General features: G+C 43.9%; 2 protein-coding genes across 2 annotated transcripts; both read right to left on the reverse strand.

The window, feature by feature from the left end:
• Window positions 1-875: 875 nt before the first annotated feature.
• LOC139468827 (macrophage-expressed gene 1 protein-like) lies at window positions 876-3290 on the reverse strand. Its single transcript, XM_071250964.1, has one exon. It carries the CDS (start codon window positions 3272-3274, stop codon window positions 1154-1156), a length of 2121 nt encoding a protein of 706 aa, XP_071107065.1. The 5' UTR covers window positions 3275-3290; the 3' UTR covers window positions 876-1153.
• Window positions 3291-13985: 10695 nt separating this feature from the next.
• LOC139467734 (macrophage-expressed gene 1 protein-like) lies at window positions 13986-16548 on the reverse strand. Its single transcript, XM_071249244.1, has one exon. It carries the CDS (start codon window positions 16525-16527, stop codon window positions 14335-14337), a length of 2193 nt encoding a protein of 730 aa, XP_071105345.1. The 5' UTR covers window positions 16528-16548; the 3' UTR covers window positions 13986-14334.
• Window positions 16549-16755: the final 207 nt, after the last annotated feature.

Consider the following 16755-nt stretch of genomic DNA (forward strand, 5'->3'; position numbering starts at 1 on the left):
AGAAATACCCCGGGCCTTTCGTCCAGGAAGTAACACAGACAGACCCTTCAGAAGGGCGGATCCAGCATTTTTAAACGGAGCATGGGGTCCAAAATATCCTAATCCTCAACATACTTCATTTGGTTTTAAAAAGAGGGTGGGGACCAAAATATGTACAAGTATGATATATTATGCGCCAATTATACAACATAGTCATATATTTTATATGGTCCCCTTAAGTAAGCTGAGTAGAAGGGATAAACTGTCGCCCTATTTGAGCACTGGAATAGGCGTTTTCACAGTATTTGTACGGTGAACTCCACCTTTGAATCATCTGGAGCTCATAGTGAGTGAGTGAGTGAGTGAGTGAGTTGTGTTTAACGCCGCTTTTAACAGTATTCCAGTTATATCACGGCGTGTCAGCTTAATGTGGGAGGAACATTGGAGACCGAGGTGATGCAGGTCTCAGACGTCTACCACTTCGGTGAAACCCACGAGCACGGGCATAATGCTGACAAACCTAGAAACAGAATCGGGGCGAACCGGGGTTCGAACCCATAGTCATAGGTTTCTGTCGTGCCCAAGGGACGCACAGCGAATCGCGGCGCCTAAGGCGACTGGGCCCGAGAATTAAATGAATTAAATCACTCTAATACATTTTTCTAAATTCGACATACCTTTTATATCGCCTGTTGTGGTCTGAGTTTAATTAAGTTTTATTTTGTTCGGTACGCCTGTACTGAAACATTTGTACCCCGTCCAGGAATCGAATTCTGACCTTAAACGAACCGCTGAGCAAGGGTTCCCCTGTTACACACTGGTGTAATGAGTTGTATATTGAAAAATAACCACAGGAAACAATTAAAACATTCTGAATTTTTACAGTTATTGCCACTATTGCCTTAATTCTGACAGGAACATATTTCTATACATTTACAGCCACACATTTACAAAATTAACTAGAATCACTTTAAACAACCAGTGAATCTAGTCTCTTGTTGTTCCAACACAATCACAGTTGTCTGTTGCAAATTTTCTGTCAAAGCTTGGTATAAAAAACACATCTGCTATATTGAATGACACTTATGAAGAATATGAAGAAAGTATATTCATGGGCTTTCATGACTCAACGTTTACATTCACTGCGTCACTTCCGGTTGCACCATGGTTTCTTTTAGGAGACGTCATCAATTGCATGATGGCGGTATCCCGCTGATGACTTTCGACGTCGCTTGATAAGGACGATGATGATGGTGGAGATGGCGACACATCCGAGAATAGCAACAACAGCGATCCCAGCTGCTGCCCCAGCAGACATACCACTTCCGGAAGACGACGACGTAGTTTCACCACCATGTGCTTTGATGAATTGCATTGCCTCTTGATTCTTACGCCATGTCAGGGTCACGGGGTCAAACACCACGAGGTTCTCAGTACTTGGGAGCAACAGAGGAGCAGTCTGGAATGGCGGCCGCCGGATCTTTGGAAGTCCAACTTTTGAGAGAGATCCCGCCAGAAGGCAGTAGTTGATCTCACAGCCCTGATCGACGTAGGCCAGATGCTGACTGTAGCCCTTGGGACAATGCTTAGGCCAGGTTTTGGATCCTTGGAAGAATGAGTGAAGTGAGGGCAAGGTCGAGTTCATGTCACCCTTTGACTTAGGTTTAGGGTTCATAGCAGTTGTACAGCTGATGAAACCTCCGAATGGCATTGAATACTTCATACCCAGCTCGTAGTCATCACTGATGCAGATGTGGAGGTCCTTCCCTAAGGTGCGGGTGTAGAAGTTGACAGGGCAAGTCTTTCCTTGGGTGAGAGGGTTGTTCAGCTCTGACGTGTACAGGCCTCCGAACAGGTAGCCGGAGTCCTGAGACACCGGACCCGTAGCTGCACACCAATGCATAATGTAGGTAGCTTCGCTGTGGTAGTAGTTGTCGTGGCAACACTTGAAGAACACCCAGCAGGTGGGACAAGAGTGGACCGACTTTGAGTCGGACAAGCGTCCAGTGTGCAGCTCTACTGATTCATACCCATCCGGGCAGGTATGCCCTCCTGTCTTAGGGTTGACTTGGTCGAGGCCAGAACAGAGGTCTCCGTTGTTTGAGCCTGGAGACATACTGCAGGTTTGGTAAACTCCACCAAATGTCAGGTTAGTGTAGGGACTTTTGCACGTTCCGTCATCCAGGTTGGCCGCAGGGCTGAAGTTTGGCGAGTCCAGCTCTGTACAACCTCTGTACGTGTTAAACTCGTAGTAATGGAGAATAGTCTCCTCAACAAGGTTCTGAAGTTGATAGAGGACGGAGTTGGGAAGCTCGGGGAGAGAGGCGGAGTTGATGAGAAAGAAGAGGGGGTCACCGGACCTGTCCACGGCCACCAGTTCATGGTCCACCTCGTTGGTCCAGTCGTTGGCTGTGAAGTTGGATGCCTTGAACATAGGACCCCCCAAGGTATCTATCTGAGACGAAGATCTGCTCTTCTCATATGCTGTCTTCACTTCATTAGACGTAGAAGAATGATGAGAGACATCAATACTGAAGATCCCAATGAACGAGGCACTCGCTCCAGCCGTTATTTGACTCTTTGTGAATTTCCTACTGTTCACAAATTCCGAAGACACCTGGTCTTCTTGCACCAAGGCAGCACCGGCATCTACACTGGTGACGACGTGTGTCCCAAAGTCCCGCACAAGAAGTTCACTATCATAGCGTGCTTGGTCTGTCTTGTTCAGTTGCAGACTTCCCGCGATACTCAGCAAACGAGACTTGAACGTGGGGTGGAGAGCGGCGTCGGGTTGTAGCTTGGCTGAGTAGCGAACGTACCTCAGTTGGACTCGGGTTGTGTAAGACTTATCACCTATCTGTTTGGATTTCACACTCTCATAACCGGAAGAAAATGTACCACTGATTTTAACTGAGCCAAACTTAAGTCCCGCATCGATGTTAACACCGTGGGCCGTGGTACTGGTGTAGTTAGACCAATGAGAGATGAGTTCAGCATAAACGTTCAGCTTACTTGCCTTCAGAGGGATGGTGTTGACTGTATCGGGGATGAGGTAACGGCCGTCTTCAGTTGTCCGACACCTGGAGTAGTTGTAGACGACTACGAGACCGGCGTCCACGTTCCGCAGGTTGTCCCAGCCTTGACCAGGCAGAACTTCAAAACGCTCAAGTTTCTTGTTATCTCCGTAACACGCTCGGACGTCACCTTTGGGAAACTCAGGTTTCTGGACATTGTTAAGCAATTCGCCCCCGATTACGCTGGCTACAATACTAACACCGAGGACGAAACCCAACATGTCGACTGTCGATGTCGCCACCCGCCGTCGTAGTGATTTACTGCAGGTTTATTGTCGTCCTCTCGTGACGTGTTTTTACACGGTAAAACCCCGTTGAGCAGTATATCCACTCCATGTTTTGTTTGACAGATGCAGGTCAACAAACAATCGTGAATTCAAGGCAGAATGGGGGAATTTCGTGAAGAAGAATAACCTCGCCGTTAAAATAGCTCGCCAGCTTCAGCGAGAACAAAGTGTCTGTATATATGCTCTATATATGCTGTATGTATGCTCTATATATGCTTATGACTATATATATTCTCGATCAACGTAGCGCTGAGGCCTGGTCTGGGAAAGGGTACAGATACTGACGCGACCTCACGAGCCATGGGGAAGAAATCGGGATTTCCCGAGAAATAGCCTTTCAACTCTGTTAGGTATGGTGGCCGAGAGGGGACATCGCTTTCTCGCTTTATCGCTTTCTCGCTCTGTCGCTGTCTCGCTTTATCGCTTTATCGCTCTATCGCTTTCTCGCTTTATCGCTTTCTCGCTATATCGCTTTCTCGCGGTATAGTAATATTCCCTCTTGGCATGGGTCGCATGCGTTGTGTTTCTGTAAAAGTATATACGTCAATCAACGTTAACGAATTGATAAACGTGTGTGTGTGTGTGTGTGTGTGTGTGTGTGTGTGTGTGTGTGTGTGTGTGTGTGTGTGTGTGTGTGTGTGTGTGTGTGTGTGTGTGTGTGTGTGTGTGTGTGTGTGTGTGTGTGTGTGTGTGTGTGTGTGTGTGCGTGCGTGCGTGTGTGTGTGCGTGCGGGGAGGGGGGGGGGGGTGCTGATGTACCTAAATATGATTTGACAGTACAGACATATGTGTTTTTATAACGATCCAGGTATTTCTGCGTAAAAACAGAATTTGATTGATTAATGGCTCTATTTAGGTATTGGTTCCCCCTCCCCCGGGCCAAGTTATCAAAACAAATAGCAAATAACACCGCTCAATAGCGCTGAGTAGTGGGTGCTTCCTAAAAAGCAATAGTGTTTTCCTAAAAACAACGCTGATATCAATGTTTATTCTGTTTGCGGAGTAGATGTCATCAAAGTGGAAGTTCTCACCCAAGCAATGGTAATACTACCGGATATCCATTATGTAATTTCTAGTTTTTGGATGACATATTGTTCTCAGTAACCGTAATGTGGAAATAGATAGTTGATTGGTTTTATATTCAAGTTGGTATTTCCGCTATTCAAAGTGTTCAGTGAGGCCGTCTTATCAACAGTCATTTCTGAGACATAAATGCAAAGTATAACTACCGTATTCGACGTAATAAGCGCCGCTCTCTAATAAACGCACACGGCGTTATTTGCTAATATATTGGTTAGTGAACAATCCCAATTAGCACCCCTTCCGATTGATTAATGTACACAAGACTTATTTATTCGCGTATAATACGCACTCGTGGGTTATATGCACACTTAATTATGGGCAATTAAATTCGGGAAAAATATATCTGTCGTACACAAACATTTCAGGCTGTCAGCATAAAACACGAAATTTTTCTTTCAACTCAACTTTTTTTCACCAAAATAATATTCTAATTTTGAGAGAGCCATGAGCGCTTATTCCGTCGAATATGGTAATTGTGTCTACGCTAAAAAAAATGCATTTATAATTAACTTAATTAATTTCAAGATTTACAGTACATACTATTCAAAAGAAGTTAAAGAACACCCGATTCCTTCATATGACTATGGTTAGTCATTAGAAGAAGCGATAGAGCGATAAAGCGATAAAGCGATAAAGCGAGAAAGCGATAGAGCGAGAAAGCGATAGAGCGAGAAAGCGATATTTCCCGTAATGCCGTACATTAAAACGTTTTAACTGACATTTAGTGATCCATTCCTGTAATTCTCACCGCTATTTTGGCTCTTATGATTAGATTTTTTAAACATCTTGTAGTAGATAAACATGTTACAAAATACAAAATATTTTTTTCTCGTTTAGCTTGTATATTTTCTTGTAGTGTAATAGATAAGCAAGATTCACAGTATACAGATAGTCACTGTTCATATTTTCATTTTGTTCATAGTATCACCCCTCATTCCTCCATCAATCTTAAAACTGATAAAAAAGGAGATCATATATTGACAAATAATTGTCGGTTTTATTAGCCAGTTTGCATTGTTTATAACGTCCAAAGAATTATTTTTTTCGGTCATTAGATTTGGAATTGAAGCCGAATATGTGCTCGTCCGATTTCGGGATCACAATTATGTTCATTAAGTTGCATGCACATTATGCAAACAAAATTTGTACATGTACATGGTTATGTTTCCCTTACAAAATACAGATGAATTAGATACATGTCTCTACCTTAAGTCACATGTACGACTTTCGAGAGCGTCATTAACCCGTAACACCATTCCTTGGACGACAGAAATGAAATGCGTCGTAAATATTTTTTTAAAACAACTCGTTTCTTATAATGACTTTCGATCAAACTGTCTTCGGGAATAAATTTTAATGACTAAAGTGCTTGTAAAATATAGTTTAACTTTCCCGCCAGGAGAGACTAGATATCCAATTATAGTATAGGCTTAGGCAGGAATATACATATTTATGTAGCAATTCTCTATCCATTTAAAATTTAAACTGTATGGTCAACAATTGTGCGTTCTGATGTGAGTTATGTAGTTATCTCTACTACCTTTTTACACAGACAATGAGTCGGACACAAACACAAACACACAGACACAAACACACACACACACACACACACACACACACACACACACACACACACACACACACACACACATACAAAATTTTGACAAAACTATACTTAAGATATACATAACATATTATAATGATAGCTGATTTAATATATGTTATAGATAATCATAGTAATGCATTTCATAGTGTTATCAAGCTTAACTATGTGGCCACACTAATTATGTCTCTCCATATGTGTAGTTAACACAAGTACACATATCAACTGTGGTAACGCCACAGCGATGGGGGCAGTGGGGTAGCCTAGTGGTTAAAGCGTTCGATCGTCACGCCGAAGACCCAGTTCGATTCCCCACATGGGTACAATGTGTGAAGCCCATTTCTGGTGTTCCCCGTGATATAACTGGATTATTGTTAAAAGCGACGTGAAACCATTCTCACTCATTCACTCACAGCGGTGTTTATCAAATAACTATATGCAAGTACATATATTTGTAGATTTGCAAGACAAGAAACACAATTCAAGTTAAACAAACATCAAATGTCAAAAAGAACATTTGCGGACAACCTTATGACACACTGTATCATCATATACTACCGAAAACTAGTTATAGAACACCCACAATTATAAGATTGTAATTAACCATAGTCTTCTTAACTTATATATATTGTATATATTTAGATTTTAACCTGATTTATTTAGAGCGTGTTGCCATGATCTGCCACGCGCTTTCGGCGTGATGGTCACATACAACTGAATAGGGCCATAAATAAATCAATTACAAGAATCGATAAGGGTGTGGGATGGCATCATTTTGACTGACCAAACCCCACTCCGCATTGTGCAAGGAAAGATCACTGGACAGTACTATCAGGGCAACATTCTGACACCTTTTGTTTGCAAGGCGTTTAAGTCGACGTTTCGTCTTTCAGGACGACAACGCTTGTGCTCACCGCGCACGAATCGCCAACACGAACCTCCAGCAGCTCAACATCCAGAGAATGCCATTTCCAGCAATGAGCCATGACCTTTCCCACACTGAACACATCTGGGACATGATAGGGAGACGTGTGCGTCAGCATCATAGGACGGCGACCACGTTGGTTGAACTTGGCCAGGCGCTGCAAGGAGGTAGGGACAGACTCCCTCACATCGCCATGGGGAGAATAATATGTAGTATGCCTCGTCGAGTGAATGGATGTTTGACAATTCGTAGCGGTAGTAGCAATGCTGATCCAACAACGTCAACTTTGAAATGTCCCATCTTAACCCTATCGTCCTTCAGGATCGTTGGCGGTCATACTTCACTACAGGTTGGAAAATGTGTCCCCAATTCGTTCATTATTATTATCATACAACTAATACAGACAACTAACATCTCTTACAATTTTTGGAAATTTTAAATCATTTTTTAACGTGAATATGTAACATTGTCAAGAAGGTGGACAAATGTGACATCGGACCACATCCCAAGATGCCTATTCCCTTCAGAGGCCTTTGGGGTACAACGTTTAAAGTGTAGGTAGCAAATACATTTTAACAGAAGTAAACTTTTTTCAAGACATCTATACGGGTGGTACCCATGACAAACAAGAGCACAGACTCAGTTGTCAAAGATGTGAAGAAAATATTTACAACTGCTTCTTTGCCCAGGATGATAATGTGCTGCAGGATCTGGTCAAAGACTATAACCAGAGATCACACAGTAAACCAGAGATCACACAGTAAACCAGAGATCACACAGTTAACCAGAGATCACACAGTAAACCAGAGATCACACAGTAAACCAGAGATCACACAGTAAACCAGAGATCAAACAGTAAGCCAGAGATCACACAATAAACCAGAGATCACACAGTAAACCAGAGATCACACAGTAAACCAGAGATCACACAGTAACCAAGAGATCACACAGTAAACCAGAGATCACACAGTAAACCAGAGATCACACAGTAAACCAGAGATCACAAAGTAAACCAGAGATCACACAGTAACCCAGAGATCACACAGTAAACCAGAGATCACACAGTAAACCAGAGATCACACAGTAAACCAGAGATCACACAGTAAACCAGAGATCACACAGTAAACCAGAGATCACACAGTAAACCAGAGATCACACAGTAACCCAGAGATCACACAGTAAACAAGAGATCACAAAGTAAACCAGAAATCACATAGATACCCAGAGATCACACAGTAAACCAGATATCACATAGATACCCAGAGATCACACAGTAACCCAGAGATCACACAGTAAACCAGAGATCACACAGTAAACCAGAGATCACAAAGTAAACCAGAGATTACACAGTAAACCAGAGATCACACAGTAACCCAGAGATCACACAGTAAACGAGAGATCACAAAATAACCAAGACATCACACAGTAAACCAGAGATCACACAGTAACCCAGAGATCACACAGTAACAGAGATCTCACAGTAAACCAGAGATCACACAGAAAACCAGAGATCACACAGTAACAGAGATCACATAGTAAACCAGAGATCACACAGTAAACCAGAGATCACAAAATAACCAAGACATCACACAGTAAACCAGAGATCACACAGTAAACCAGAGATCACACTGTAACAGAGATCACACAGTAAACCAGAGATCACACAGTAAACCAGAGATCACACAGTAAACCAGAGATCACACAGTAAACCAGAGATCACACTGTAACAGAGATCACACAGTAAACCAGAGATCACACTGTAACAGAGATCACACAGTAAACCAGAGATCACACAGTAACCCAGAGATCACACAGTAGAGATCACACAGTAAACCAAAGAACAAACAGCAACAGATATCACACACTAAACCAGACATCACACAGTAAACTAGAGATCGCACAGTAAACCAGAGATCATACAGTAAACCAGAGATCACACAGTAACAGAGATCACAGAGTAAACCAGAGATCAAACAGTAAACCAGAGATCACAAAATAACCAAGACATCACACAGTAAACCAGAGATCACACAGTAAACCAGAGATCACACAGTAACAGTGATCTCACAGTAAACCAGAGATCACACAGTAAACCAGAGATCACACAGTAAACCAGAGATCAAACAGTTACAGAGATCACAGAGTAACCCAGAGATCACACTGTAAAAGAGATCACACAGTAAACCAGAGATCACACAGTAAACCAGAGATCACACAGTAAACCAGAGATCACACAGTAAACCAGAGATCACACTGTAACAGAGATCACACAGTAAACCAGAGATCACACTGTAACAGAGATCACACAGTAAACCAGAGATCACACAGTAACCCAGAGATCACACAGTAGAGATCACACAGTAAACCAAAGAACAAACAGCAACAAAGATCACACACTAAACCAGACATCACACAGTAAACTAGAGATCGCACAGTAAACCAGAGATTATACAGTAAACCAGAGATCACACAGTAACAGAGATCACAGAGTAAACCAGAGATCAAACAGTAAACCAGAGATCACACAGTAAACCAGAGATCACAAAGTAAACCAGAGATCACAAAGTAAACCAGAGATCACACAGTAACAGAGATCACACAGTAAACCAGAGATCACACAGTAAACCAGAGATCACACAGTAACCCAGAGATCACACAGTAAACCAGAGATCACACAGTAACAGAGATCTCACAGTAAACCACAGATCACACAGAAACCCAGAGATCACACAGTAACAGAGATCACACAGTAACAGAGATCTCACAGTGAACCCGAGATCACACAGTAAACCAGAGATCACACAGTAACAGTGATCTCACAGTAAACCAGAGATCACACAGTAAACCAGAGATCACACAGTAAACCAGAGATCACACAGTAACAGAGATCTCACAGTAAACCACAGATCACACAGAAACCCAGAGATCACACAGTAACAGAGATCTCACAGTGAACCCGAGATCACACAGTAAACCAGAGATCACACAGTAACAGTGATCTCACAGTAAACCAGAGATCACACAGTAAACCAGAGATCACACAGTAAACCAGAGATCACACAGTAACAGAGATCTCACAGTAAACCAGAGATCACACAGTAACAGAGATCACACAGTAAACCAGAGATCACACAGTAACAGAGATCTCACAGTAAACCAGAGATCACACAGTTAACCAGAGATCACACAGTAAACCAGAGATCACACAGTAACAGAGATCTCACAGTAAACCAGAGATCACACAGTGAACCCGAGATCACACAGTAACAGAGATCACACAGTAAACCAGAGATCAAAAAGGAAACCAGAGATCACACAGTAACAGTGATCTCACAGTAAACCAGAGATCACACAGTAAACCAGAGATCACACAGTAAACCAGAGATCAAACAGTTACAGAGATCACAGAGTAAACCAAGAATCACACAGTAACCCAGGGATCACACAGTAAACCAGAGATCACACTGTAACAGAGATCACACAGTAAACCAGAGATCACACAGTAAACCAGAGATCACACAGTAAACCAGAGATCACACAGTAAACCAGAGATCACACAGTAAACCAGAGATCAAACAGTTACAGAGATCACAGAGTAAACCAAGAATCACACAGTAACCCAGGGATCACACAGTAAACCAGAGATCATACAGTAAACCAGAGATCACACAGTAACAGAGATCTCACAGTAAACCACAGATCACACAGAAACCCAGAGATCACACAGTAAACCAGAGATCACACAGTAACCCAGAGATCACACAGTAAACCAAAGAACACACAGCAACAGAGATCACACACTAAACCAGACATCACACAGTAAACTAGAGATCGCACAGTAAACCAGAGATCATACAGTAAACCAGAGATCACACAGTAACAGAGATCTCACAGTAAACCAGAGATCACACAGTGAACCCGAGATCACACAGTAACAGAGATCACACAGTAAACCAGAGATCAAACAGTAAACCAGAGATCACACAGTAAACCAGAGATCACACAGTAAACCAGAGATCACAAAGTAAACCAGAGATCACACAGTAACAGAGATCACACAGTAAACCAGAGATCACACAGTAAACCAGAGATCAAACAGTAAACCAGAGATCACACAGTAAACCAGAGATCACACAGTAAACCAGAGATCACAAAGTAAACCAGAGATCACACAGTAAACCAGAGATCAAACAGTAAACCAGAGATCACACAGTAAACCAGAGATCACACAGTAAACCATAGATCACACAGTAAACCAGAGATCACACAGTAACAGAGATCACACAGTAAACCAGAGATCACACAGTAAACCAGAGATCACACAGTAAACCAGAGATCACACAGTAAACCAGAGATCACACTGTAACAGAGATCACACTGTAACAGAGATCACACAGTAAGCTTGAGATCACACAGTAAACCAGAGATCACACAGTAAACCAGAGATCACACAGTAAACCAGAGATCACACAGTAAACCAGAGATCACACAGTAAACCAGAGATCACACAGTAAACCAGAGATCACACTGTAACAGAGATCACACAGTAAGCTTGAGATCACACAGTAAACCAGAGATCACACAGTAAACCAGAGATCACACAGTAAACCAGAGATCACATAGTAAACCAGAGATCACACAGTAGCCCAGAGATCACACAGTAAACCAGAGATCAAACAGTAAGCCAGAGATCACACAGTAAACTAGAGATCACACAGTAAACCAGAGATCACACAGTAAACCAGAGATCACACAGTAAACCAGAGATCACACAGTAAACAAGAGATCACACAGTAAACCAGAGATCACATAGTAAACCAGAGATCACACAGTAGCCCAGAGATCACACAGTAAACCAGAGATCAAACAGTAAGCCAGAGATCACACAGTAAACTAGAGATCACACAGTAACAGAGATCACACAGTAAGCTAGAGATCACACAGTAAACCAGAGATCACACAGTAAACCAGAGATTACACAGTAACCCAGAGATCACACAGTAAACCAGAGATCAGACAGTAAACCAGAGATCACACAGTAAACCAGAGATTACACAGTAAACCAGAGATCACACAGTAAACCAGACATTACCATCAGACATTAATGCGGAGAATGAAGCTTTGACACGCGTACTGACTCACCAACCTCTACACACTGAATACAGGCGTTAAGGCCACGTGTACTGACTCACCAACCTCTACACAATGAATACAGACGTTTAGGCCACGTGTACTGACTCACTAACCTCTACACATTCAATACAGCTGTTTAAGCTACTCGTATTGATTCACCAACCTCTACACACTGAATACTGGCGTTTAGGCCACGTGTAGTGACTCACCAACCTCTACACACTGAATACAGGCGCTTAGGCCCCGCGTACTGACTCACCAACCTCTACACATTCAATACAGCTGTTTAAGCTACTCGTATTGATTCACCAACCTCTACACACTGAATACTGGCGTTTAGGCCACGTGTACTGACTCACCATCCTCTACACACTGAATACAGGCGCTTAGGCCACGCGTACTGACTCACCAACCTCTACACACTGAATACAGACGTTTAGGCCACGTGTAGTGACTCACCAACCTCTACACACGGAATACAGACGTTTAGGCCACGTGTAGTGACTCACCAACCTCTACACACTGAATACAGACGTTTAGGCCACGTGTAGTGACTCACCAACCTCTACACACTGAATACAGACGTTTAGGCCACGTGTACTGACTCACCAACCTCTACACACGGAATACAGGCGTTTAGGCCACGTGTAGTGACTCACCAACCTCTACACACGGAATACAGACGTTTAGGCCACGTGTACTGACTCACCAACCTCTACACACTGAATACAGACGTTTAGGCCACGTGTAGTGACTCACCAACCTCTACACACGGAATACAGACGTTTAGGCCACGTGTAGTGACTCACCAAACTCTACACACGGAATACAGACGTTTAGGCCACGTGTAGTGACTCAACAACCTCTACACACTGAATACAGACGTTTAGGCCACGTGTACTGACTCACCAACCTCTACACACTGAATACAGACGTTTAGGCCACGCGTACTGACTCACCAACCTCTACACACGGAATACAGGCGTTTAGGCCACGTGTAGTGACTCACCAACCTCTACACACTGAATACAGACGTTTAGGCCACGTGTAGTGACTCACCAACCTCTACACACTGAATACAGACGTTTAGGCCACGTGTAGTGACTCACCAAACTCTACACACGGAATACAGACGTTTAGGCAACGTGTAGTGACTCAACAACCTCTACACACTGAATACAGACGTTTAGGCTACGTGTACTGACTCACCAACCTCTACACACTGAATACAGACGTTTAGGCCACGTGTAGTGACTCACCAACCTCTACATCGCAGTAATTTTACTTCATGAACGTGTTTGTGTCCGTATCCTGGTTGACATCTTCACCGACGAACGAATCTGGACTCCCCACTCTGCACCTGACTGTCTAACCGCCTTTTTGTCGACAGAAGTGAGAACCAAGATCACTGTTCACCTATGATAGTAAGTGGGGCGTCTCGTGGTTAGGTGAATGCGTGAGTGACTGAGTTTGGGTTTAACGACTCTTTAACGATTTTCCAGTTATATCACGGCGTGTCAGCTTAATTGGTGAAATCCACGAGCACGGGTATGGTGCTGACAAACCTTGAAACACAATCGGGACCAACCGTGATTCGAACCCACAATCATAGGTTTCCGGCATGCCCAAGGGACGCAACTCTGCACAGTGAATTGCGGCGCGTAAAACGACAGGTTCACCCGTGTCCTCTGGTGGTTAAAGCGTTCGCACATCACGTCGAAGACCCGAGTTCGAATCCCCTCAACGCTATAGTTTATGAAACCCAAGTCAGGTGCGCCGCCATTGTATTGCTGGGATATTGCTAAAACCATACTCACACTATGATAGTAAGGTGGGCACAGATGGTAGGGCGGAAATTGTTAAAAAAGACACAATCAAGACAAACCTTTCAGACATTAACATTTTATGGTTATAAATGGGAATGAATCTACATAGTATAAAACAATGTATATTATGCATTAAGAATTTTTTTATAACCATGTTAATGTCTCAGCATTGCAAGAGTGAATTTGTTTCCAACCGTGTTTGACAGTATGTACATATCAAAGCAGACAAATAGGGTCATATATGATGCAAATTGTCCACAACCAACGAATCAATAATAGTTGTGGACACATTTTTTCGTACACATGTCTTTCACCAGTGGTTACACATAAGTTCTGGCAAATTTGTCTTTCATTGGTTACTGCAGTCTCCAGAAAGTAAAAGAATTGACAATCGCCTTTAGCTGCACCATATTAGTATAACGTCACTACTCAACGTGTACGTTCACTGCGTCACTTCTGGTTGCACCATAGTTACTTTGAGAAGACAGAAGACGGTCATCAATTGCAAGATGGCGGTATCCCGCTGATGACTTTCGACGTCGCTTGATAAGGATGATGATGATGGTGGAGATGACGACACATCCGAGAGTAGCAACAACAGCGATTCCAGCTGCTGCCCCAGCAGACATACCACTTCCGGTAGACGACGACGTAGCATCACCGCCATGTGCATTGATGAATTGCATTGCCTCTTGATTCTTACGCCATGTCAGGGTCACGGGGTCAAACACCACGTGGTTCTCAGTACTTGGGAGCAACAGAGGAGCAGTCTGGAATGGCGGCCGCCGGATCTTTGGAAGTCCAACTTCTGAGAGAGATCCCGCCAGAAGGCAGTAGTTGATCTCACAGCCCTGATCGACGTAGGCCAGATGCTGACTGTAGCCCTTGGGACAATGCTTAGGCCAGGTTTTGGATCCTTGGAAGAATGAGTGCAGTGAAGGCAAGGCCGAGTTCATGTCACCCTTTGACTTAGGTTTAGGGTTCATAGCAAGAGGGTTACCAGTTGTACAGCTGATGAAACCTCCGAATGGCATGGAATACTTCATACCTAGCTCGTAGTCGTCACTGATGCAGATGTGGAGGTCCTTCCCTAAGGTGCGGGTGTAGAAGTTGACAGGGCAAGTCTTTCCTTGGGTGAGAGGGTTGTTCAGCTGTGACGTGTACAGGCCTCCGAAAAGGTAGCCGGTGTCCTGAGACACCGGACCCGTAGCTGCACACCAATGCATAATGTAGGTAGCTTCGCTGTGGTAGTAGTTGTCGTGGCAACACTTGAAGAAAAGCCAGCAGGAGTGACAAGAGTGGACCGACTTTGAGTCGGACAAGCGTCCAGTGTGCAACTCTACTGATTCATACCCATCCGGGCAGGTATGCCCTCCTGTCTTAGGGTTGACTTGGTCGAGGCCAGAACAGAGGTCTCCGTTGTTTGAGCCTGAAGACATAATGCAGGTTTGGTAAACTCCACCAAATGTCAGGTTAGTGTAGGGACTTTTGCACGTTCCGTCATCCAGGTTGGCCGCAGGGCTGAAGTTTGGCGAGTCCAGCTCTGTACAACCTCTGTACGTGTTAAACTCGTAGTAATGGAGAATAGTCTCCTCAACAAGGTTCTGAAGTTGATAGAGGACGGAGTTGGGCAGCTCGGGGAGGGAGGCGGAGTTGATGAGGAAGAAGAGGGGGTCACCGGACCTGTCCACAGCCACCAGTTCATGGTCCACCTCGTTGGTCCAGTCGTTGGCTGTGAAGTTGGATGCCTTGAACATAGGACCTCCCAGGGAATCTATCTGAGACGAGGATCTGCTCTTCTCATATGCTTTCTTCACTTCATTTGACGTAGAAGAATGATAAGAGACATCAATACTGAAGATCCCAAACAATGAGGCACTCGCTCCAGCCGTTATTTGACTCTTTGTGAATTTCCTACTGTTCACAAATTCCGAAGACACCTGGTCTTCTTGAACCAAGGCAGCACCGGCATCTACACTGGTGACGACGTGTGTCCCAAAGTCCCGCACAAGAAGTTCACTATCATAGCGTGCTTGGTCCGTCTTGTTCAGCTGCAGACTTCCTGCGATACTCAGCAAACGAGACTTGAATGTGGGGTGGAGACTGGCGTCGGGTTGTAGCTTGGCTGAGTAGCGAACGTACCTCAGTTGGACTCGGGTTGTGTAAGACTTATCACCTATCTGTTTGGATTTCACACTCTCATAACCGGAAGAAAATGTACCACTGATTTTAACTGAGCCAAACTTAAGTCCCGCATCGATGTTAACACCGTGAGCCGTGGTACTGGTGTAGTTAGACCAATGAGAGATGAGTTCAGCATAAACGTTCAGCTTACTTGCCTTCAGAGGGATGGTGTTGACTGTATCGGGGATGAGGAAACGGCCGTCTTCAGTTGTCCGACACCTGGAGTAGTTGTAGACGACTACGAGACCGGCGTCCACGTTCCGCAGGTTGTCCCAGCCTTGACCAGGCAGAACTTCAAAACGCTCAAGTTTCTTGTTATCTCCGTAACACGCGCGAACGTCACCTTTGGGAAACTCAGGTTTATGGACATTGTTAAGCAATTCGCCCCCGATTACGCTGGCTACAATACTAACACCGAGGACGAAACCCAACATGTCGACTGTCGATGTCGCCACCCACCGTCGTAGTGATTTACTTCCTCATTGCACTGCAGGTTTATTGTCGTCCTCTCGTGACGTGTTTTTACATCGTCACGGAAAACCCCGTTTCGCAGTACATTCGCTCCATATTTTGTTTGACATGTGCAGGTCAACAAACAATCGTGATTCAAACTAAGTGTATTGAAATACACCATGCTCACCAGCGATATACTTCCTGGTATG

Source organism: Haliotis cracherodii, unplaced genomic scaffold, assembly GCF_022045235.1.
Source record: "Haliotis cracherodii isolate W230 unplaced genomic scaffold, xgHalCrac1.p SCAF_2, whole genome shotgun sequence".
NCBI classification, from domain to species: domain Eukaryota; kingdom Metazoa; phylum Mollusca; class Gastropoda; order Lepetellida; family Haliotidae; genus Haliotis; species Haliotis cracherodii.

Excerpts from the sequence above, each read along its gene's own strand:
- LOC139467734 (XM_071249244.1), bottom strand. The coding sequence starts at position 16,527 with ATGTTGGGTTTCGTCCTCGGTGTTAGTATTGTAGCCAGCGTAATCGGG.
- LOC139468827 (XM_071250964.1), bottom strand. The coding sequence starts at position 3,274 with ATGTTGGGTTTCGTCCTCGGTGTTAGTATTGTAGCCAGCGTAATCGGG.